We start from the raw sequence: 23,348 nt of genomic DNA, 5'->3' as shown, positions 1-23,348 counted from the left end.
TAATCCCCAAATCAAGCAAACACATCATCTCTCGAAGGTGAAACACTGGTTCACATGACACACTGATGCTGTACACAGTATTTATTTGCTCCACTGCAGTTCACAGTTCAAATACATTTTCCCAACAATATACAGACAGACTCTTTATTCACAGTGGGGATGTGTGTGTGTGCGGGCAGATTGAATTCACATTACGGAGGAGCTAACATCACTGCACTGGAATATCAGTTTTCTCAGGAAGAACCTCGGGAGAGTAACTACTTCAGGTAACAGCCGCTTCACCTTTCCCAGCAAGGTGGTGGCTAGACAGGAGGGAACGGACACTCCTGTTTAATCCTCGTATGTTACGGTCCTGACTTTCCGTCCCTATTATGCAGCTGTATTAACTGACTATATATTATAAACACTAACCCCTGTCTGGAGGAAAATGCCAGGCCTAGAGCCACTGCTACAGTTGTGCTAATATATACAAAGCTATTTACACAAAAATACCATTAACCATATACAAACTGTTCACAGGCTCTGACACGAAGAGAGCAGGGCCCAAGGACCAGCCTCGGGGCTTGCAGCTAATCCTTGAAGGGCTATCCTGGAAGCTTTATATGGAGATGCAGGGATGGAGAAGAGAGAAGGTGATATAGCAAGGGGAGAAGTCAAGAGCCCAGGAGAATGAACCCATGGTGGATGTATCCATCTGGAGGGAGGGTCAAAGTCCTGCCGTCACCTCACCACTCACAGGGACGTGTGGGAAGGCTGGAAGGGTGTGTGCCAGCAGGAGGACAGAGGAGTCCTTCACAATCCTCATCTCTGCCTAATGTCAAAAGTCAGACCTAGAAAGGCATACCAGGCAAAACCATAACTATGTTGTTGCCCTGCACTGTGGGGACCTGCTGGAGCACCAAAGCGGTTGCTTTTTTACATGGTCATTTCTATTACAAGAAAACTCATGTAGATGCTCTGCAACTACAACAGAGAAGACTGATGGCACGCTCAGAGGCACAGTTCAAAGCATTAAACATGTGGTGAGCAAAATGTGCCCTGGGGGTGGTCTGTTCCTCCTGGAACTGCAGAGGGCTGGGCTGGCAAGCGAATGGTGAAGTTGAGCTCAGAATAGGGGTAAAAAGCACGGAACAGCTTTCTGGTTCTGCCTCTGCCTGAGCCCCTAAACCCTGAAGCAGTGGTGTGAGAATCAGCTTTGCTGTGACTGGATCTAGTGTGATCTTTACAGTGCCAGTGGTGATGTGCTGGGAATCTATCCTAAAAGGGGGACTCAGCCCACTGGACAGCAGTGTGACGTTACTCAAAGTGACACTTTGAGTGTGACATACAGTGACATAAAAAGCTTAGGGATGGATGAAGAGGAGATAGAAGTAAGACATGAACCTTTCACTTCTACGTCACCCACATGAAGAACCTATCCTGAACTTGGGATTGGGAAAAGAAATATACAAGTGCAAGAACTGGCAAATGCTGTGGGGACCATCCTTCTCTAGATCAGGTGATTCAGCCAGAGAACTAGTTTGTTTGTGAGTTTGGTGTCAGAATGGAAAAGAGGGCTGACAGCACAGAAAAGGTTGTAGAAAAGACTAGCCTTGCAGGAGCCAGACAGAGGCTTCTCTCCAAAAATATAAAGATTAAAGCAGGTGATATCCTTTAGCCACACCAGCTGCCTTGAGTCATGATGGCCCACTCTAGGCCTAGAGCTTGTTTGACTGCCTGGGAATACTGTTTGGACATAAAAAGGAGTGTCCTAAATCTCGTTCATAAATTAAACATAGAAAAAAATATACATATATTGTATAAATTGATACACACACATATATATATATATATAAATAAAACTTGGCTTTTTATATATATATAAATATATATGTATATAAATTCTAAATTCACATTTCCACGTTACCTGGAAGGAAGCATGCAAGAACGGCATATGGAGGGGGAGACGCTGAACAAGGTTCCTCTGGTACAGCACAGGTCTGCCTAGGACAAACCTGCCTCCAGCAGCATTCCCCAGAGAGGTGAAGAAAGGGGAAGTGCTTTTAGCCCCCATTCCTTGTACACAGCAGTTTTCCTGAAGATCCACAGAGCAGCTTCCCATATTCCCCATACAGGTCACAGGTCCAACCAAAATGAGGAACCACAAGGCTAGAGCTGGAGAAGGAAAGGTAAACAAAAACTGAAGCCAAATCCTATTATCATCCAGTCTGGTAGAGAAAAGTGGTAATTCACAGGTCAGCAACTGCAATTTAAGATTCAACAGCATTTGAATTAACAGCATAGATTGCAACAGCAATTTAAGATTCTATGGTTCTATGTAGACATGGTGGTGTTGGGTCGATGGTTGGACTTGATGATTTTAGAGGTCTTTTCCAACCTTAAGATTCTATGATTCTATGAATTGAACCCGGGCATCACTATATGGAGGACCCTTGTTTGCCCATGTCAAAACAAGTGATCTCTGTCCCACCTCTCTGTTCCCTCTGCAAGTCCGTCAGTCCCTTAGCATCACCATCCCTGGTTCTTTCTAAGATCCCCCTCCTTGTCCAACTGCCAAAGTACAACTAGGCCTCACAATCTGTCCAGCTTATGCCCAAAGGGGATGCCAGTCATCTTGTTAACAGTTTCTTTGCATCCCACCAGTCTCTTTGCATCCCAAAGAGCACCTAACTGTGTCTGTAGGGAAGAGATTATGTTTTCAACTATGTTTTCAAAGGCCTGGACTTCATGAGGTATTTCTGCACAAGCTCACCTTCTGAGGAAAGTCAACAAATTTCAGCCGGGCAAGAAATCGCCTCACTTCTCCACGGCTGATTTTGGGAGTGGTGCTGTCCTTTAGCCACACCATTCTGCCTTGACTCATCATGGCCCACTTCAGGCCCAGCTTGCTGACCGAGAGAAAGCCTGGCTGTTTTTCAGAGGTTGCAGTTGTTGTCACAGTGATGTGAAATGCATCCTTCTGGAGATCATTAATTCCAACTGGTCCATCAGAAAAGGGAGAGAAAATATTGGTGAAGAGTAAAAGATTACGTTTCTTCCAAAAGAAATCTTACTTTACTTGGTCAAAACGTCCACTGGATTGAGGGTATATTCAGTGTGACTTTACAATTGCATGTACTAGGCAACTTCCTGGGGTAAAACATGCGTGAAATCAAACTCAGACCTTTTGTTGCCTAAACATGTGCAAGAAACTTGATGGGTCTTTTATTTGCAAAGCAGGGGTTGGACAGGACCTTCTTTCAGGAGGAAGATGAATCTTATTTCCCATGCTGGCCTATGTGTGGTGGACCTCACATGCTACCTTTAAAGGCACAACTACACCCCATTGTTTCTCACGGCTACTTCTCCCTCCATATTATAGCCTAGGTAGTTTCTGCTCCATTTGTACTCACCTGCTGAAGCAATGACTTTGTCTGTTGCATTGGTGAGGTCCAAAAGGACGGTAGGAAAAACAGGATGGAGGAGATAGAGGTGGTGCAGCCTTGGGTACTCAGGTCTGGGACTAGGTTGCTGTTGGAACGAAGGACAGACAAAAACGAGCTGGCTCGCAAAAAGGAGTCTAGCTTTGCAAAAGAAATAAGTTTTCTGACACAGCGCTGTCTTTACATGGATCAGAGAATCAAAAACTCTATGGTTTTACAGAGATGAAATCCTGCAAAGTTTTTTTTTTCTAAAACAGAATTTGCTCCACAACTTCTGTTTGGTAAGGTTCAGATCTGTCTCTGTCAAAGCCAGCTTGATGGGCAAAGCTACAGTCTGGAATTTTGAATCTCCAGGCTGACTTGTGTGCCTGCATGCAGAGAAGCAGTGTTCTGGGACCGAGAACAAATCTGCAGTAAAAATATCTCAGTGTTGCATAAAAAAATAAAATTCACGTAGAAAGTTTTGGGTTTTGTGGACACAAACTTTGTGTCAATAAAGCTTTCTGGTGAAGAATTTGCACACAAAAACTCTTGTGTTCAGGCTCAGAGAAGTCAGAGTGACAAAGCAAGAGGAAAAGATGTCCCCGATAGCCTTCTTATATGGCAGGTTTCACGTTCGATTACATTAGGAATAAAAGACAGAGACTATATTTGCCTCACAGAGAAACCTCAAAGTGAAGAAAGGATGCTTGCTCACCAAATTTTGTAACACAGGCTGTGCTTCATCAGCCCAGAAGAGAAAAACAGACATCTTGTCCAAAGTCATGACTGACAGTGCATCGAGTTGTTGCTTCTGCCATGGGAGTTGCTGGTTCCAAACAGGGAGGCCGGATTTGCCGTCTATGACCACCACCTCAAGGGAGGGTAGAAATCTAGCATTAATGGGTGTCCAGGTGTGGGTGTACAGAGAGCCCGCTTGCAGTGGCATGGCCTGTGCTGTTCCCTTTCATGTCTGTGGCCACACAGTGATAAGTATTAGCCACAGAAATGGGAAGAGTGAGGAGCAGGGAATGATTGTCCCTTTCTACCCAACCTCTCTCATTTCTATGCTGCCACTGTCCCCCTTGTCTTCACTTGCTTTACCTTTTTGTTCCCATCTCCAGTCTGTGCTTGCAGCATGAAGTCCAGAGTTTGGTCAGCACCGAAGTAACCTGGTACAGGCTGGCTGCAAATTTGGAAAAAGAAACACTCAGCCCCATGGCAGAAAAACAGGGATTTCAGATGGAGGCAGCACAGTTGCTTTCATCCTCCATTCTGCCTCTTAAAAAGGCAGGATTTGCCATGCTAAGTAAGATCTTTCATCCACTCAGAACTGTTCTGATTGTCAGGAACCATTTGTTGGTGGATCAGAAAAATGAAAAATGATCAAGCAGCCCATGGCGCTTGTTAGCCATTCTTCAGTTGTCTGTGTGGGTGGCATCCCTTGCTAGGCTGGGTAGACATGTTTATCACCCTGTGACATGACTTTGTATTATTTTTTCCTTAGCATGAAAACCTGTACAGTTTTGCTGTGGTCATAAAAAATTACCCAGCCCTTTCAAAATGCATCGGCAGATTTGACCTCCTGCTGAAAGTTTCCAGGCTGCCTTAGCTGTGTGAAATGGCTCTTAATATACTCACCATTAATGTCAGCCCATGATTCTTTGTTTTCTTACTGCTGGCGGTTTTATAAGCCTTTTTATAACCTTCAGCAGTTTAAATGAAGTCCCCTCTCATCTTCTCCCTTCTGGGTGACATAACACTATTACTTGAATATCTCTCATTGTAACTGTTTTGTAACCATCTTGCTTGCCTTTGGCTTCCTGAGTCTTATCTCTGTCTTCCTTAAATTCACCACACCTACACACAAGGTTCTAAATAAGCACAAAGGATTCCTCAAACATTCACAGAATCAGAGATTTTATGGCAAAGTAGGATCATCAGAATATGTCCTCCCTCATCTTCTTTATGACAGATTGCTGTATTTCACTCAATTAACCAAGTATCAGTAGGCTGATTTTATCTAGGTCTACCAGCCATGAGGCTTGCTACGGAAATACAAAGATGAGATAATTAATCGCTTCTCGTGACAGTCAGTTCTAATGATTAATCTCACCTAAAGAAACATGCCTGCATTTTCATTTCCTTGAACATGAATGACTTTTGCTCCAAGGCACTTGTTCTTGCTATGGCAAGATTCAAATGCCTGTTAGCTCCCATTACTTATGCACACCTCTCAGGCTTCTCTTTGATCATATTAACCCACTGACTTAAATCTTCCATGATAAAGCATTTTTTCTAGCCCTTTTCTCCAATTTTTTCCAGCTTCCCCTTTAAAACATGCACACCAGAATGGCTCCTGAACAGCAATGCCACAGTACAGCAGTGGTTTGACTATTTATACTTACTACATCAAACAATGACATTAGCTTTACAGACACCTTGGGCAACCAGAACCAATGCTTTCAATGCAGTATCATGGGACATTCCTATAGCCTGAAAGCTCTCCACTGGCAAAAGGAAGTAGCAAGCAGTTCTATGGGCACAAACTTAAAACATCTCCTAAGGTACCTCTTCTCATGTCCCTTATGGGTTATAGTTAGCGGCAGATCCCACAAACTGAATGCAGACAGACATATGTATTTTAGATGCTACCAATCAACTGAAAAATCCCTTGGGCACTTTCTCAAATGAACCAGAAAGCTAGTAATTATTCCTGCCCAACAGTAATCCCCACAGCAACCTGCTATTAATCCTCTCTCATCTGAAACACCCATTTACAACACAATTTTCAACTGCTTACTCAATTTCATGGTCTCTGAACTTCGCCCTTGTTTTATGACTACTGATTCTCCTTTATGGTTTTCCAGGGATCTTGTCAAAAGCTATCTGGAAATGCAGCACGTCTGCAGCAGCCAGGCTGTTTTTCTTGGAGATTGTTCCCAAAGGGCTGGTCTCAGTCTGCCTGGCTGGAGCGGTGTGCTTGGGGCAGGTTTACCCAGGAAAAGGGAACTCTCAGCTGGCTCTCTAAGCTTTGTCTGACGAGGAACTGGGTTTCGGTCTGTTTGACATTGTGGTGACACCCCTGAGCTGAATTTGTCCCCCAGCCTATGTTGCTTACACGAACTTCTCAAGGTCCTAAAAAAACCCCAAACAACCTTCGTAAATAAATGCTTGTCCAAAATATATTCAGCCTACCAGATTTCATCTCTCTTAACTCCGAGACAACAGGCAGTCCCAGGACTTTAGCACAGTGGCCTTGAACAAGAATTGCTTTCATTATTTTTCAATGCCTATCCGGCAGCTCCTGTACATGCAGTGTACCCTGTCCCTTGGGAGGTCACGGAACCAGAAAAAACAGGGCTGAAGTGCAGCAACCTGGAATACTAGTTGCCCAGAGAGGCTGTGCAATCTCCATCCTTGGAGATATTTAAAACATGACAGCACACAACCATGAGCAACTTACTCTAGCTGAGCCTGCTTGAGCAGGTAGGTTGGACTAGGCAATCTCCAGAGGTGCCTTCCAACCTCTATCATACCGTGCTTCTGTGAATGGAGCAAATAAAGCAGTTTTCAATCCTTCTTGATTTAAACCCATAGAAATTTTCCAATTCATTTATGGGTCCATTTAGAAATTTCCTGTGTATAACTGATTTTACGGCATCTATGAACTGGCTTTGCTTAGTCAGTACACACCCTTTAAATTAGACCCCAGACACATCCAGAAGCCTGCAGACTCTGGGCTCAAAACACTTTTAGTCCATCTCCTTTCCCAACAGCAAGATCAACTAACCATAAGCCATTCCTAAAGCCATTGCTTATGTCACCCATCAGCCCTCAAGAATGTGGACATTACCTGAATATCAAACCTAGCTGAACACTGATTTTTTTTTGCTTAATAAAGTTCCAATGCCTTCTTCCTATAGATGCTCTTGACAGTCAGGTAACACTGAATGGAGAGCTGCTTTCTTTCCTCTAGATAGCAGAGCAAGCAATTTGTTTCCTACATAATTTCCCTCAACTGCCCTTTGCAAATATTTAATACTGGGCAAGCTGAAATTGCTGGTCATTATCAACCCATGAGATCTGGCAAATTATTTAATTTCCATGTGTGAAATCAGAGGATGAGCAGTATTATTTTAAGGTTTACATTTAGTATAGATGGTGTGCTGACTGCCATCAGAGTGCTCATCTTCAACTTTCAAGGAACATTAAGATGTGTAGGCCACACTCAGACACCTTCTCTAAATAACATCACTAATGCAACTGCTCCTCTCCACTGAGCTGGCAAGGGGCAGCCCTGGACAGCAGATGGGCTGAATCACACACCAGTAATCCTTTGAATTCCAATGCCATGACACTCCCATGACATCAATGTTGGGTACTTGAAGCAAGGCCCTTATTTGTGATCACTCGCACACAGCTCAGGTTTCCAGCCTTCTGTTCCTTGCTCCCCCTGCCCCTGCCCTACTCACTTCCTCAGCGATGCATCTGTACACCTCCAGTTCTTAGATTTCTCTGCAGACTTCGAGAATTCTTCTCAATTGCTTTCTAAGGACCACATGTGCTTACAAGTGAAAGGCAGGAAACGGTACATGAAGAAATAGGACAGAAAAATGTTCCCAGTATGTAACCTGCTGATGTTCTGCAGTTCCAGGGTCCACTGTGGCTCCAGGTCCTGTCCCCGCAGTAGGATCAAGCCCTCTTTGGTTGTGATGAGCAGGTTGCTGCAGTTTGTGTCAGGTGTTTTCATTGTCTGCAGGAAGTCAACACCCCCACTGGGACAAATGGAAAGCAGAGAGGAGATTCCTAGGCTTGTAACTGCACATCTCAGCATCAGCTGCCTGTCCACAGGCATTGCCTGATGGCAATTCATCCTACCTAAGATCTGAACTATTCTTGGAGAAGCACATCTTTTCCCCAGTGATGGAGCTAAGCTTCCTTTGGGGGTTCCTCAGATAAGTGCGCTAAATTCAGGTGTGGGGTCTTCTGAACATCTTGAGTTACTACAAAAAGCGTGGTGTTTGGAGGTTCACATTTGTTTCCTTCCTTTATTCCTATCCAGGCTGACCTTGACCACAATTTGGCAGTAGAGAAAGAGCTGAGAAATCCAGGATTGCAATGCTGTACACAGACTGGACTTCCTAAAGGGACTCCATTAGTTGGGAACACCTTCCCCCCCCTCTCCAGGTATGTATAGGAGGTGAAAGAAAGGAACAAGGAGGAAGAGAAGCAAAGGACTCCCTTTTATCATAGTCTGCACTTCTTTTGCTAGGACACCACAGGACAGGGAGGAAGCAATGGGTTCCCCAGAGTACTGTTATCAACTGGACAATGAAAAGAAGGACAGCACTGAAGTTGAAGGGACCACCTCTAGGAGCACTAAGAGGTGCCTACCCTCCCATTCCTCTCCCAACAGAAGCAAGATGACAAGTCCATCTCCTACCTGTAAATGTCAATGAGCTCCGACAGGTTGACAGATCTGCGCTTTTCCCACTCCGGCTCCTCCTGCTGCAGCATTGCAGGAAAGCTGTCCCGGTTTCTGGCTTGGGTAAAGATATCCCTCAGGGCAACTGCTTGAACATTACCTGCCAAGAAGAATAAAGATGAAGAGTCCTGCCTGCAAAAGTTAACTCCCTAGTAGCACGCAGGGTCCTTGGGACCACTGCAGATGTGGTAGAAGGCAAAGAAATGCCCAGAGCTGGCACTTCCCTGGCATGATGTGCCTTTGGGAAACTCCAAGGTATTCCAGACTAGCAGGTATTGGTGCTCCTGCACTTTTCCACACCATGGCAGTAAGACTCGTTCCCATGCCCTCTACTCCTAGCTTTTACAGCACAAGGCATGGTAGAAATATCCCAGGGATGCTCTGGACCATTTTAGGTAAAATGAATGTTTTCTCGGCAAGGTGAAGTGCTGAAGAGACAAAGTGCATCTTACCAAAACCAAACAGGATGTAGATGGCTCCACGGCTGGTGATGTGGACTTGGGGGCCAATCACTTTCCCTTCTCCATTGGTGCTGTACTTCACAGGCCCACCCAAAGCAGTCCCAGTCTTTCCTGACACCAAGATGAAAAACACATCAGGCTGCAAAGGGAGAGATGTAGAGAATTTTAGCAGTGCTTTCATGCACTTGTGCTCTCAGAACCTTCCCCGGCCTCCACAGCATGAAGCTCCATTGCTCTTTTCCCCCACAGCAAGGTCTAGCTAGTGGTCTCTTTCTCTTTGCTTAGTCTGGCTTCCTAGGAGTCTTACATTCGTGCTTTTCTCTTGACTGCAAATGCATCAAAGATGGAAGGGACTTCAAAAACCTGAAGTCCTCTAACAACATTAATGCTAGAATTGTGGGGAGGGATGAGCATAGAGGAAATCTGCATCTGAAAGAATCACACAAGTATTTCTTTTGGATAAGCTGAATGCTCCTTTCTCCAGAGATCTATCTCAACATGGCTCCCTACACTGCTGCTAAACACTCACTTCAAACCAAGCCTTGACTGAACAGAAACAGATAATTCTCAAGTCTCAGCCAGGGGTAAATAATGACCCTTCTGCTCATTTCCAGCTGACAAGAAACGCAGGTAGTGTCATTATTGCTTGATCTCACTGCTCTGACCTATTGAAAGAAAAAGGGTGCTTTTCAGGGAAATCTAAGGGAATGAAAATTAAGGACTCCTGTAGCTCCTGTTATAGCCTTTCCACATCAGGCTTCCTGTTCTCCTCTAGAAGTCAAGGTCCTTTCAAACCTTGAGCAGGGATATACTGTACCTGTGTCTCTTTGAGAGCCAGAACAACAATATCCCTAATCCCATCTCCATCTACATCCGGAAGAGTTGCAGCTGGTGCAGCCAGGATCCCACTTGAAAGGTGGATGGAGTTCAGTGTCCAGATGGTCTTGCCTGTGGGAAGAATAGGATGAAAAAGACCTGCAACACTTGGGGAACCAGTGGACATCCCCAGAGGGTTCCACAAAACCTTCTTGAAGGAGGGAGCAAGATAAGTTGTTTCTCCCATTCTCTGAGAGGAGGAAAGAGAAGCCTACAAACTGGGGCAGGCTGCAGTGTCATGCCTCAAGTCCTGCTGTGCTTCCTTCTTAGCATCTGACTAGAAAGACCTGAGCCCAGAACAATTCCTGAAATAGCAGAGAATATTTGAGGTTCACTCTTGGAAGGAGAACCTAAATGAGAGTGCTGCTCTGCAGGACAGCAGTTGTTTTCCTCAGCCAGCAGTAAAGCCTGTAGGTAGATGCCAGGCAAGGGAACAGATGGGCAGTTCTGATATTCAAAGTGCAAATCTGTGTCTCAGTTAAATTCCCAGCAGCAAATAGCCACTCCAGCATAGCATGCTTATTCCACCTCAGGGTGAATGCATGTTAGCAGACATGATGTCAAATGGTTCAGCAGTCCAGCATGAACCCAGCTGGAAACTCAGTAAAACCTGATTTGCGAATTGGCAAATAAACACCCAAAAAAGGCAAAATGAAATTCAATGCCTTTACTTTTCCATGATGCTTTTGCCAACACTTCTGCTTTTTCAATCAGAGTTTAGAAATGCTTTTCTGCTGCTGCTGTTTAAGACAGAGTTTGCTCCTGCATGACAAAGGAAACCAACGGCCAGATGTGCAAACACTTGTGCACGTTACTAACACAGCTACTGCTGCCAAAGGAAACAGTTTGTGGTCCTGACCACGCAAACACGGTGCAAGTAAGCTGGTCCCTAAAAGCATTTGAAAGGTTAAGTGCCGCTGCTCATTAACTGGATCTGCCACTTAAACCCAAGGTTTCTTGTATCTCTCCATTCCCTGTTCTGATTCGAAAAACATCCCTATACCTACCTATGAATATTTCTGCCAGTGAATTAACGTGGTAGAACAAACAGCAATCAGAGAATGGAGGTGGACATGATCAAGTGATTAAAAATGCAATATTCATTCACATCTAATAAATTCTTCTATGGGCCTGATTTCTCTGGGAATTTTACTGGCTGTAGCACACGTCCTGACATAACTTCTTCAAGAATGGTGTTCAGCTTTTCAGTGCTGTTAGGTAGGTGCTGAGTTGTACTAACAGCTCAACGCTGATGAGAACAGACCTTACATATCCTTTTTGCCATGGGGATGCTACAGGATTAGATTAACACTTTGAAATGTTCGGAAATGGTAGGATGAAGATGCTGCCACAAAGCAGCAATGGTTTGGATTCTCTCTTACCCTGTGTAACTAGAAACTCATTAGTGCTTTGACCCTTTCCTGCGTGTCACTAGATAACAGCCACCATGAACTGCCAGCACTGAGTCATTCATGCTTATCAGTCCTTTAAAGAAAAGAGGAAAGCAGTAGCACACTTCTAATATGCTGGTAGTTGACTCTACCTGTGGAGGCACTGAGAAGGCTGAGGAATTTCGATGTTCCTGTAACAAGGCAGACAGGCTCTGCAGGTGCCCCCAGTGACAGGCCTTTGCACTGTACACTCCGAGTCTCCTCCGGAAGCTGGATTGACCACAGGGTGCTGCCATTCATACCAGAAAGGGCCACCACAGTTACAGAGGGCCTAGAAACACCTGGAGGAAGCAGGAGAGAGTGAGTGAAATCCCTTGGCATCAGAGGCTATGTCCATGCTGCCTTTGGTCTTTGCACTTGAGTTCCAGCTGTAGCTCCTGGAGCTGAGTGGCTTAAGCCAGCAACATCCGCACTGCCTGAAAACACAGGTAAAAACCCACCCCGAGGCTGAGTCTCTCTGCCTGCAGAGCCTAACAGCGATCTCCAGACAAGTTGGGCTGTCAGCCAACAGCGCAGACAATCATGGAGGTTGAACCTGAGCTCACAGCAAGAAATGTGGTCAGCTGGGGACACAGGAATGAAGATCCTGGGGACAACTTGCTCAACTGTGCTGACTTGCTGGTGTAAAACATACTGCTGTCAAACCAGACTGATCATTCTGATCCCCTCTCCTTCAAGACACTGAGGGGAAACCTTAAGTGATTCCCAAGGCAGATGCCACCTCATGTGAAAGTCCCGAGTTCTCTGTAATTCTGGGGCAGCAGAAGGTGATTGGCAATCTGAGAACTTTTTCCTTCATTTTCCAAGTTAGTTTTATTGTTGTGAAAAACATATTGAACACAATCAATGCAGGGGATTTTTCCTAATTCACTGGTTAGCACAAAATAATTGTGAGAAAAGGCGCTCTGTGCTGTTTCAATTGCCTGTTGGCTGTGATTCCGAATCTGAGCAACTTTTAGCTCAGCCTGCCCTCAGTATAATTGTGGATACTGTAATCTCCACCTGCTATGCTCATATCACAATTTAAGATTAACTCCTATACATTTCAAGATAACAACAGTCCCAGTCGACTTCTGTCTTACTGGCAAAACACGTGACCTGACTACACAAAGGGCATATCCGGGCCACAGGCTAAAAACAAGTCTGAGCTCACTCTCTAAGTCAAACTCACTCTCTTCTCAAACTGAAAATCATCTGGTTTAGGCTAAGGGATTACTCCAGCCCGAGTTCTCTTCATTGGCTTGGCCAAGGACCAAGAACAACGAACTCCTGAATGCAGTTCACAGCTGTTGTACATACAAGCTGGAGAACCAGCTAACAACGTCACAGCTTACTCCATCAGGTACCTATCCCAAGCTTATCTCTACTGGATACTGTGTGAATGCTCTGAGCACAAGCTACAGGAGTGCTGATGTCCAGCTATGTGAATTTAGGATTGTGATGTGCTTACACCTGCTTTAGTGGCTGCTTTTTGTCTTCCAGCATAGCTATAGCCCAGGATGCAGCTAGGTATGATCAGTTCCATTCAGAGCATGCTGAGAACTGTCCACGTGTCTGCGATGAAAGATAAATACAATGCAATGGCAAAATACAGAACACAAGGACAACTTCTACAAACTGAATGCATGCAGCCTTTACATCAACAGTATCTCCCTCTTTTTTTCCCCATCTTCTAACTATAATGTTTTCCCTATCTTCTGCCTATATTTTTATTACCCTGCTCTTTGAAGAGCCAAGGCATTCTGCTCTGACAAGAGTTCTCTTCAGGCTGTGCAATGTATGCTTGCTCCCTGAAAATGGCTCTGAGACTGAATAGATTCACATAATCTCAGGTGATGCCAGGCTGGGCAGACACAGTGCAGCAAGCAGCTGGGAACCTCCAGAACTTCAGAAGCCCAGTGCAATAACATGCCGCTGGACTTGGCAGCCCCTGTATAACGGTGGGAAGTATCAGCAGGCTGCTGCTGTTACCTGAGGGGTGTGAGGGTTAACAGAGAAAGCAAAAACAGCCAGGAGGAGAAAACAGGGCAATAACTGCTAAACAGCCAGGCACAGTAGCTTCCCCACCACCAGTGAGTCTATTATCTGTGAATTAACAATGATTTGGAGCGTGGAAAGTATATGGAGTGACCTGGAGGAAAAGGCGGCAAGGTGAGGGTGTTTCCTGCAACACCAACCTACAGCTGCTCTAAAAAAAAATCCCTAACGCTCCCTGTTGGCAAGCAACTGGCCAGTTCAGAAGAACCAGTGCGCTCAACAGTCAGCTCTGCCATCACTGTTCCTGTTGCCAACTACCCTTGGTAATGACCAGGACACTGGACCACAGATCAGGGAAGACTTGAGACTCTACCACTGAATCTCATTTGTGACCTTTGTCACGCCACTTTTCTGTGCTTCCATCTCTGTGCCTGTAAAATGGAGGTAGTTAGACTGAGCTCCTTTAGGAAGGGCTGTGAGAGATAACAAGGGGGGAAAACCCCCACCTTATTTCCAATTGCTATTTGTAGATCAGTGCTTTCTAATTGTTTTTTCTCTGCCCCTAAACCAAGTGTGCACAAATACAGGACAAAGAGATGGACTTGCCCCAAGATGAGATAAGGGGAAACAGATGACATTGACTCAATAGCTATGGGAGCACAAGCTTGCAATGAAAATGATAAGCAGCATGACAAAGCACAGGCACAGTACACCAGCCATTTTAAGGAACTCTGAAAAGAGCAATGGAATGGATTTGCAGCGGCAGGAACTCTTCCCATGCGTAAGACAAACATGCAAAGGTCCGTACTGACATATACAGAAAGAGGAATGGAAAGGAGCTGCAGTGCTTACCCATGACGCTAGCATTCATCAAAGCAGTGAAGACAATGAGGATGTCAGGGAGCCCATCGCCGTTCACATCACACAGCTCCAGAGGGGATAACACACCACCTGCAACAGTCACAGAGAATCACTGCACTTGTCAAAAAGGCTACCCAGCCCATATTCCACACTGGGAGAACAGGGCTGGCCCAGAAAAGACTCATGGACAGCCAAGCCTCACAGAGTATGCTAGGGAACCATCAATGCCATGCAGCTCATACCACGGCAAGATCTTTCATTGCATGGAAAGGCAGAAATGTAGCATCTGGGTCAGAGAAAGGAAAGGGAAAAATGCAGGAGCTAACAGAAAAAGATTTCTGCTTCCCACTTCACTTCCTGAGATGATGTTGGAGCCGCATATGTTATGAAAGGCTTAGATTTGGAAGCCGGGGCAGAAAGCAAGGAGGGAGAGACATATCTAGACCTGGCAGAAATTATTTCACAAACCACTGTTACTTTACTGCAGAAGTCAGAATGGGAGATACTTTAGAAATGTTACCAGTGGCCCGTATAGGATGACAAAAGATCCCGAATGTTGATTTACAGATTCAAGCAGGACAAGACGACAAAAGAAATAAGGTTAGTTAAGCCAGTTAGGAGACATGAAGACTTTTCTCTCTCTCCTGCCAAACACATCCACACACTTCAGTGTGGAGGTGCTGGTGAAACCCAGGATGTAGAAAGGGAGGTGCTATGTTTTAAAGTGGGCTGGGCCATCTCCATCTGGAACAGAATGCACCATCCAGACAAAAAGGCAGGATGGGGGAAATCAAGAATTTTTTGGTGTTGACCGAAACAAGACTTTCTGGCACTGTTATCTACTGATGCCAGATTTCACAGGCCTCAGCTTGAAGACTGAGCAGGACACAGCTGCCTGTCTATTACCTCGGAGCATCTGCAGTGGTGAGGAAGGGCCTCTGCTCCGACCTGGCTCTCCCAGATAGGTCTCTCCCGCCGATGCCCAGCCTGGGAGCTGCCACCTCCCCCGTGCCAGATGCTGTTCCTGGGGCTTTCTCACCTGCTCCCTGACCTAGGTCGCGGTTCCAGGTGTTATGCAAGTCTCTAGGGGGACAGGGAATTAGAAATGCGCACACCAACACAAGAATCATCGAGATCACCACAGTGAGCAAAAAGATCGCTGTGCGCAGGTATGGCATGAGGGAGGGAGCAGCCTTCTGCTCCAAACTCCCAGCCGTCTCTGCAGGATAACCCTCAGGCGCGCTCTCTGACGTGTGCTGCTTTGTCATCCCAACCTCCACATCAGAGTCAGGGTCCTGCACCTCCTCAGGGGGGCTCTTCCCATTCTTGACGCCCCCATTCTTTTGGATATTGAGTACCAGGTCATCTTCACTTTCATCACTGTCAGCCTGAGTGAGGGGATCATATTCCCCGAGGTCTGGGCTCTTCTTTCCTGGAGAAAGAGATGGAGAGAAACAATAAAGAGAGAGACAATAAAGAGAGACAAAAGAGAGACAATAAAGCATGAGTTCCTCGCTTTTACAGGATCTCAGTGGAAAAAAGGCTGCAGTGGAATGTGATGCAGAAGGGACAACAGCACAGTCTGCATTTTGCATGGATCCAAGTGAGAGGTGTGAGAGAAGAGACCGAGTTTGTCCATGTTTCAGAGTAGCAGCTACAGGAGAAAACATGCGGACATTTTCTTTCCAATATCTATATGCATATATATACACACACACACATATGTGTGTGTCATATATATATATAATTCATGGCTGATTTAATTCTAATACCTTCCTGTTTGGTAATGAGACACACTGACATGAAGTCATGCTTAACGCTCTGAGTACCTAAACCACAGCACTTTCTTGACTTCCGACTCTGAACTCTTTCAGCCTTTGCCAGCCTCTAATCCCAACATAGACCCTCTTCACTTGTAGTCCCTGTTCTCTGAGGGGGTCTCCTCCTGCAACTCATTTTTCCCCTGCTCCTCCTGCCTGGTCCAAGCAGCACTGCTGCCTTCTAGTGTGCCACATCTGCTGTCCTGCCTCGTGAGGGATAGAAAGGATAGAGCACTGCGCATAGTATCTCTGAAGCGCTGGTAAAAATGGGTATCAACTCCCAGAAGATGAAGGCAAAGTGATTTTGCCCTTTTGGGCCAGTAACATGCTGGTGTCTGAAGGGATCAGGGCTGCCCCTCTAAGACACCACCTTCTCTGCATGGCTCAGCACTGCGAGAGGGAGTGCTCCAGCCTCCGCAGTAGGAAACCACAGTGCTCCTGCTCTGTTCCTGCTCCCACCAAAGCTGACAGCTTGTGCTTGCCCTTGCCGAGATAGGTAACTCAGTACTGATGCCTTCAGGTGGTGGTACAAGAAATTAGCTTAGCTTTAGGTGTCTCCCCCACAGATGCCTGGCACATGGATGACTTCTCCAAGCCCTAGACAGCCGCAGGGAGCGTGACGAGGGCAGGTGCAAGAGCCCGGTCATACATACTGGCATAAGGCCAGGGCCATCTGTTCATGGGGGCAGGCGAGATCATGCAGACTCACTGCCCTGAGCTACGAGTGGTGGATCACGTCTCAGGGAGCTTGGCACGCAGCCACGGCCCCTCCTCCGATGATTGCAGGGTCTCAGTCCGTCTCTCTCCTATTCCAAGGTGGGACTTTGCTACTCCAGATATCTGCCTCATTTCCCTTTGCCTAAAGCTGACCCGAGACAGGAGCTAACTTGTGCTCAAAGATGCTTGAAGCGATACACGCAAGGCATAAATAATAAGCAAAAACAAGCAAGCTGTAACCACTCTCAGACACTAAGACAATGGAAAGGCTTTACAGAGCAGAAATTTAAGGGCTTTCATGATTATTCTTCCTGCATAAGATAGTCTGCCATACTTCTGGTTTTCCTGTTAAAGGCAGACTCACAGTTACAGATGTACTGTAATATCTAGTTAATGCATCATCTAGATGCACTAGATATCTATTTTGCATCATCTAGAATCAATTTTGCAGCACGTGCATCTCATTTCTTTCCCCACAAAAGGACCTTCACTTCCCCTTCCAGTACCACTTATAAATGGTATTCAGTGTCAATTTTAGGATTTAAGAAAAACTGTCAATCCCACTAAAGGCCAAATGCCCCACACTAAGTGGAGCAGCCAGGACAACCCACCCACACTGAACAGAGGGAAATGAAGATATCCAGTGAGATCACATATATAAATCAGACCCTTCCTTTTTGAACTAGGGGCTTCTAAAAAAGACTCACATCAAAACAATCTGGTGCGCAGACACACTCCAAAAAGCTGTTCCTTGTGGAGGTAGGGCACCCAGCTAAAGGATACTACATTCCAATGGGAAGGTCTGGTGTATCCCTGGTGTATCCCTGTGAGACACAGCATTGTTTCACACAGATCTGCCCTAAACGTGTTCAAAGTGTGGGCTCTTCAGGAAGTCTTCATAACCTTGGCTCCATCCTGTGAGCAGCACAGAAGGCCACCAACCTCAGTGGCACACAGCTCTCTGCTCAGAGACTGCAGTGACAGAGCAGTGTAAACTTCCCAGATGCCTACACAGTAGGTTGTAATGACAAGTTGCTGAAAGAGTACTCAGCGAAAACAAGAAATTCCAGAGAGGACTCGCTGGCAGCATATTTGCAGCTTCTCGCTACAGATCCAGATGTGCCAGTTCAAGCCAGGTCAGAGTGGTATGAAAAGCAAATGCTGCTGGCCCAAGAATAAATGGCATTCAGCCTGGGAAGTCAAAGTCGGACAGTTACATTAACCAGACTGCTCCTGGTTTAGAAACTGGTGTGCTTTGAGTAAAACGACTCAACAGCATACTTACACTTCAGATATACTGTGATTTGTTTAATTATTTTAATTCCAGACAGTCAACCCAGAAGACTGAAACGTGCTGTTCATCCTTGGGGCAACTAAAAGCATTGATAGGGAATGAGCTTTATCTGGAACAGTTTTGTTTTGGATCTCGAGGAGACGGAAAGGACCTTGAAATTATGGCTCACCCACTCCTTGAGCTGTCAGGGACTGAGATGTTGGCAACATCGACAGCAATGTCAACCACACACAATCTGTAACAGCAACACTTTTCCTGCTGAGAACCACAGATCAGAGGCTAGAAAACAGCTACTACAGAGTAATGACTTACAGCTTTTGGTGATCTACATAGGAAAGGATCTATTGAGAGCTATGAAAGTCTTATTTCATGTCTAAGCCTGACCAGGAACAAGAAACTGGTGTTCCTTCTCCCTGTCTTTCCTCAAAAGGTTAGTTGGCACTCTCACAAGGCACAGCTACTCAGTAAGGTCAGGCATAAAATGCCCTGCTGATTTTTAGGTTTTTTTAAGCCAAAAGGAGGGAAGACACTGTCCTTTAACAAGGCTGTTGGAGAACTCACCTAGCACATGGGAAACCCAACTGCATATTATATAATCTCAGAGGACTCAAACACTCATCTCCTATTGTTCAGAGAGAGCCCTAACAATCCACCTGTAGGTGTTTTGGGAATGCATCTGGAGGGCTCGCAAGGATGTGCTCAGCCCAGCCTCCCAAGGTTGTTTCTGCGGTGCAGAGAATACGGAACTCATGATTCACCTGGCTGGAGAGAGAGCAGAAGGAACATGACTCTTCATCTGAGTTTTCGGTCACTTGCTGTGGGAAGGAGGGATACCACACCTGACTTCCACTAATCAATCCCAAATGATTTTTCAACAGAAAAGCATAAATAGACAGACACAAACTATAGTAAAGAATGTGTGAAAACAAGGGCAGTCTCACACCATTTAGAGAATTATGATTTATTGAGAAGCGCTCCAGAAGTCAAATTCTTTCCTTCCTGGTCAACAATAAGGCTCAGGCTGGGAGAAGACAGTTTGTCCATCAAGAGAAAGCTAAAACTGCCTCTGTTGCAAGTGATCAGCTGTTCAGAAAATCCAATACTCCCATGCAGTTTTTAGTTTTCTGTCAGGGAAGTAGAAATGCTAAGACTAGAGTTGGCCTCTTGGTCAAATGCTCACCCTATCTCCTGAAACAATAATTACTGCATAACCTTCATGATAAATTAGTCCATGCATTAAAGAAAAGAGACTCCAGACCTACCTTAAGCAGTTCTGTGGCCTTGTGTATGTAAGAGATCTGTGTACCTCACATCTTGTTATCTGTCTTTTGCATGGCATCTCTAAGTGTACATAAACCTTGCATTCACTTTACAGGGACAGAGTTCATATCAGCAAAGTTGGTTTCCCTGCTGCTCTGTGTTCTCTCCTACAGGTATAGTAAATAAACTGCTTCTGTTCTGACTTGCTCTAAATTCTATTCCATTTTTTCCATGGCATCAGTGATAAGGCAGAGGTTCCCAGTCAGTGGCCTGTGGTTACAATCAATCTGAGGAACTCAAATGTTGCTCGTGGTCTATGGCTAAGTTACTGGCCATGTTGCCCCGGATTATTTTTTTTTGCAGGCACTGGAAAAAAAAGCAAATACTGAAGACGGAGGTTTTCAAAGGCAGAAGAGAGAGAAAATGCCCCAAAGTTATTGACTTTAAGGGCAGTAGGACTCTAAACTGCACTTTATGACTTTGAAAATCCCCTGTACATTTGCCTAATAGCACTTTTTGCACAGGCAGCTCTTGCAACTATTGTAGTGGAAGAATGTGACCTCTCAAAGATGAAAAGATGAATCATGTGATCATGATTTGGAAAAGAGGCATCTGTGTTGGAATCAGGTCCCATTCATAATGAAATACTCATTTCTAGTGCTGATGGCTTGAAAGATATTAATTGTAATCTCTTTTCTGGTTTTGACTTACTGGAGAGATTTTTCTTTGCATTCACTTTGGAGTAAAAAGAACAGATCTTGGACTTTAGACAAGTACAATTTTCAGTGCGTTATTCCAATGATGACATATTGATTCCATTATCCTTTGTACTTGCTTTATGTTCTGTTTATTTTTCTTTTTTTTTTTTTTCCCAGGTGGCAGTTGGCAGGCGGCAGGCACCAGTCACTGGGTACTGCAGACATATCTCTAAGCCCGTGGGGAGATAAGTTGCCACATATTGATGTAATTAATTTAATAAGATGCAGCAGGAAAAAAACAGCTAGAGCAACAGGCTTTCTGCTTTCTCATTGCTGTTGAAAGCTGTATTTTTCAAGAGTTAACCACACAAACAAGGTACGATATATGCAATTTAACCTAAGGACTGATGCAAGAACTGTTTTCTTAATTGCAGTTGCAAGGCCTGTTCTCTTTTCCAAATCAGTGCCTCCCAACAACAGATATCAAATAGATCACACTGGTTCCAGAGGTCCTGGAAGAGATCTGTACTTGTTATTGTATAAGTGGTTACACCCCAGTACACACACTTATACCCACTAGTTTGCACTTTTCCTAAATAAACTTCACGAAAAACGTATTCCTTCCCATTTAGACAAACATATATATAACCAGGAAGAAATTGGTTTGCAAACAAAACTTCTTGGAATGAGATCTAACAGGCACCACATAAACTAAAAAATAATGACTCCTAGTATGGGCTACTAAGAGCTAGTGGGAAGGGCCCTGAGGACATTACTGTGATCTTCATGGACCAATGGAGGAGGAAAGTACAACCTGCCCACTGAGCACAACTTCACAGACCAGGGCACTGGGGGACCACAGTGGTGCAGGGTGCTGGGAATGAGCTCTCCCCCCAGCAGTGCACAGCTGGGCCCTGTCTCTGCCCCAGGGCTGTCCCAAAGGCAAGACACTGTCAGGAGGGGACAGGAGGCACTTTCCCATTGGGTTAATGCAGCCATGTGCCAACACTTTCCCATTGGGTTAACGCAGCCAGATGCATTGGCACCATCTCCAGCTCATCCAACAGCAACTAACATGCTCTCAAGATCTGGTTTCGCAATGTATTTTCATTCCCTTTTAATCTCCTTGGTGAAGGGAATGTTTGTTGGATGCCTTATCTTTGAAAGATATGGTTCCCTGAGACAATAGTCCCTTATACTTGAATATCCTTTCATCTCGCTGAAGATCTCTGGCTTGAAGGCATGCAGAGGTGGTGGGCAAACTTTAAACATTTACTTGAGTAATTGCAGTGGCACTTACCAAACTCCCAACCTGGCTTTTGGGGGCAAAACGTGCCAGGAGTGGATCAGAGAGGGACTATCGTTTCCTCGCGGTGGTGGCGGATGTCTTGAGCCCCGTGCCCACTCCCGCATGGCCTGCGGAGCCGGCGCCTCCCCCCGCGCAGTCCCGACGCGGCTCCTCACAGGGCCGCGGCCAGGCCCAGGCCCCCCGCCGCCACGCACGACGCCCCTGGAGCCCCGAGGTGCTGCCGCGTGCCCTGCAGCCCTCCCTCCACTAAGGGAGCCGGGCAGAGGCCGCCAGGCCACCCGCACCGTCTGCGCCCCCAGGGCAGTCGGGCCTGCCCCTTCGCCCCAGCGCCCACATCGCCGTATCACCATGGCTACGCACCCCACCGCCCCCAGGCAGCGGCAACCGCGCCTCTCCGCCGCCGGGGGCGGACTCAGACGTGGGTGCCGCGGCCCGGACTGGCTCGGCTCGGCACGGCCCGTCGCTATCTCCCTCCCGCAGGTACAGACCCCTTACCCGGCAGCTTCAGCGCCCGGGACAGCACCGTAGCCATGCTGGAGATGCGCAGTGGGCATGCGCACCACCCTTCCCTCTCTGCGCATTCGCGCTGCCTGCTGGGAATTGTAGTTCGGCGTGAGGGGCCGCGGGAGAGCCCCGCTCCTCCCCACCTCAACACGGTGGGGGACCGGGGGCCGCCTCACTCCTCGCCCGCACGGCCTCGCTCTGCTGGGGCAGAGGGGTGGGGTAGCTCCGGGGATCCCCGTACCCGGGAGCTGCGTGTGAGGGCTGTGTGGTGGGCAGCCAGGGAGTGTGAGGGGCGCAGGCCACCAGGCTCTGAGGGCCTCTCCCCATGGGGCTGTCCCTGCCAGGAGCTGCCAGGCCTCTGGGTGGGATGGCAATAGGGCCTTCACCTGGGAAGCGTTGTTGTCCCACAGAGATGGCTCCCCCCTGGCCTAAACTTTGGGTTTCTTACTGAAACCAAAGTTCCTTGTTGGCTCCATTGCCCTCTGGTTCCTCCCTGTTGTTTTACAAGGGCAGAGACCCACAGGGCGGTGGGGCCTGTGGCAGCAAGCCATGACCAAGTATAGTGCAGGTTTATAGAGCCCCCACTGTGTGCTGGGTACAGACTTACACAAAAATATGGTCATTGTCATAAGTGGTTTACACACAAAATGCCAGTCCTTTAAGTTGTTCTTGGTATAAATATATGTCTTCATTCTTGGGAAGTTTTGGGTTGGAAGAAATCGTATTTGTTGATTTTGTTTTACTTTGCAACTTTTTTGCTTAATTACAGTACAGACGACCACTAGGGCATTTTTCAAAGCTCTTTTCAGTCTTCACCACAGCCTTCCAAGGTAAGCAAACAAGTGAACTCTCCCTTTCCCATGATGGGGAATTTGAGCAAGGAGGGTTTTGTGGCTTCCCCAAAGCAATAAGGCTTCGGCTTCCTGATTCCCAGGCCCATGACGGGCCATCTAACACCACTGTTTCTTCAAGTCATGATTTGTGTGAGAACTCTCAAGGCTGACTCCTTTGTTACAGAAGAAGAGAAAGGAGTATTGGCTAAATACATCAAAAGAGAGTCCGATTGGCTGAAGAACACATCGTGTTTCCTCAGCATCTGCTGCTGCTGCTTTCCCGTGTTTCAGGCACTGTTCCTGCAAATAATGTACTTACCCTTTCCTGTCCAGGCCTGTCATGAAACTCTTTAAATAATAACAATAAAGGAGGAGCCAAAGAGAGACACCAAGTGGTC

The 23,348-nt window shown here is 46.2% G+C and overlaps 1 protein-coding gene across 1 annotated transcript; it reads right to left on the bottom strand.

The window, feature by feature from the left end:
* Positions 1-69: 69 nt before the first annotated feature.
* FAM234B (family with sequence similarity 234 member B) lies at positions 70-22,177 on the bottom strand. Its single transcript, XM_054822343.1, has 13 exons — positions 22,109-22,177; positions 15,555-15,947; positions 14,507-14,605; positions 11,770-11,958; positions 10,168-10,298; positions 9,342-9,489; positions 8,848-8,989; positions 8,036-8,179; positions 4,506-4,587; positions 4,120-4,275; positions 3,393-3,510; positions 2,753-2,979; positions 70-2,154 (listed from the first exon to the last, which is right to left on the bottom strand). Exons 1-13 carry the CDS (start codon positions 22,143-22,145, stop codon positions 2,149-2,151), a joined length of 1,872 nt encoding a protein of 623 aa, XP_054678318.1. The 5' UTR covers positions 22,146-22,177; the 3' UTR covers positions 70-2,148.
* Positions 22,178-23,348: the final 1,171 nt, after the last annotated feature.

This window comes from Grus americana, chromosome 1 (assembly GCF_028858705.1).
Source record: "Grus americana isolate bGruAme1 chromosome 1, bGruAme1.mat, whole genome shotgun sequence".
In the NCBI taxonomy this organism is placed as follows: domain Eukaryota; kingdom Metazoa; phylum Chordata; class Aves; order Gruiformes; family Gruidae; genus Grus; species Grus americana.
The sequence above is the reverse complement of the archived record's forward strand: the minus strand, read 5'-3'. Positions and strand labels throughout refer to the sequence as shown.

Excerpts from the sequence above, each read along its gene's own strand:
- FAM234B (XM_054822343.1), bottom strand. The coding sequence starts at position 22,145 with ATGGCTACGGTGCTGTCCCGGGCGCTGAAGCTGCCGG. Across the intron at positions 14,606-15,554 it reads CGACCTAGGTCAGGGAGCAG|GTGGTGTGTTATCCCCTCTG; the intron begins GTGAGAAAGCCC and ends TGACTGTTGCAG. Across the intron at positions 2,980-3,392 it reads CAAAGTCATTGCTTCAGCAG|TTGGAATTAATGATCTCCAG; the intron begins GTGAGTACAAAT and ends CTGATGGACCAG.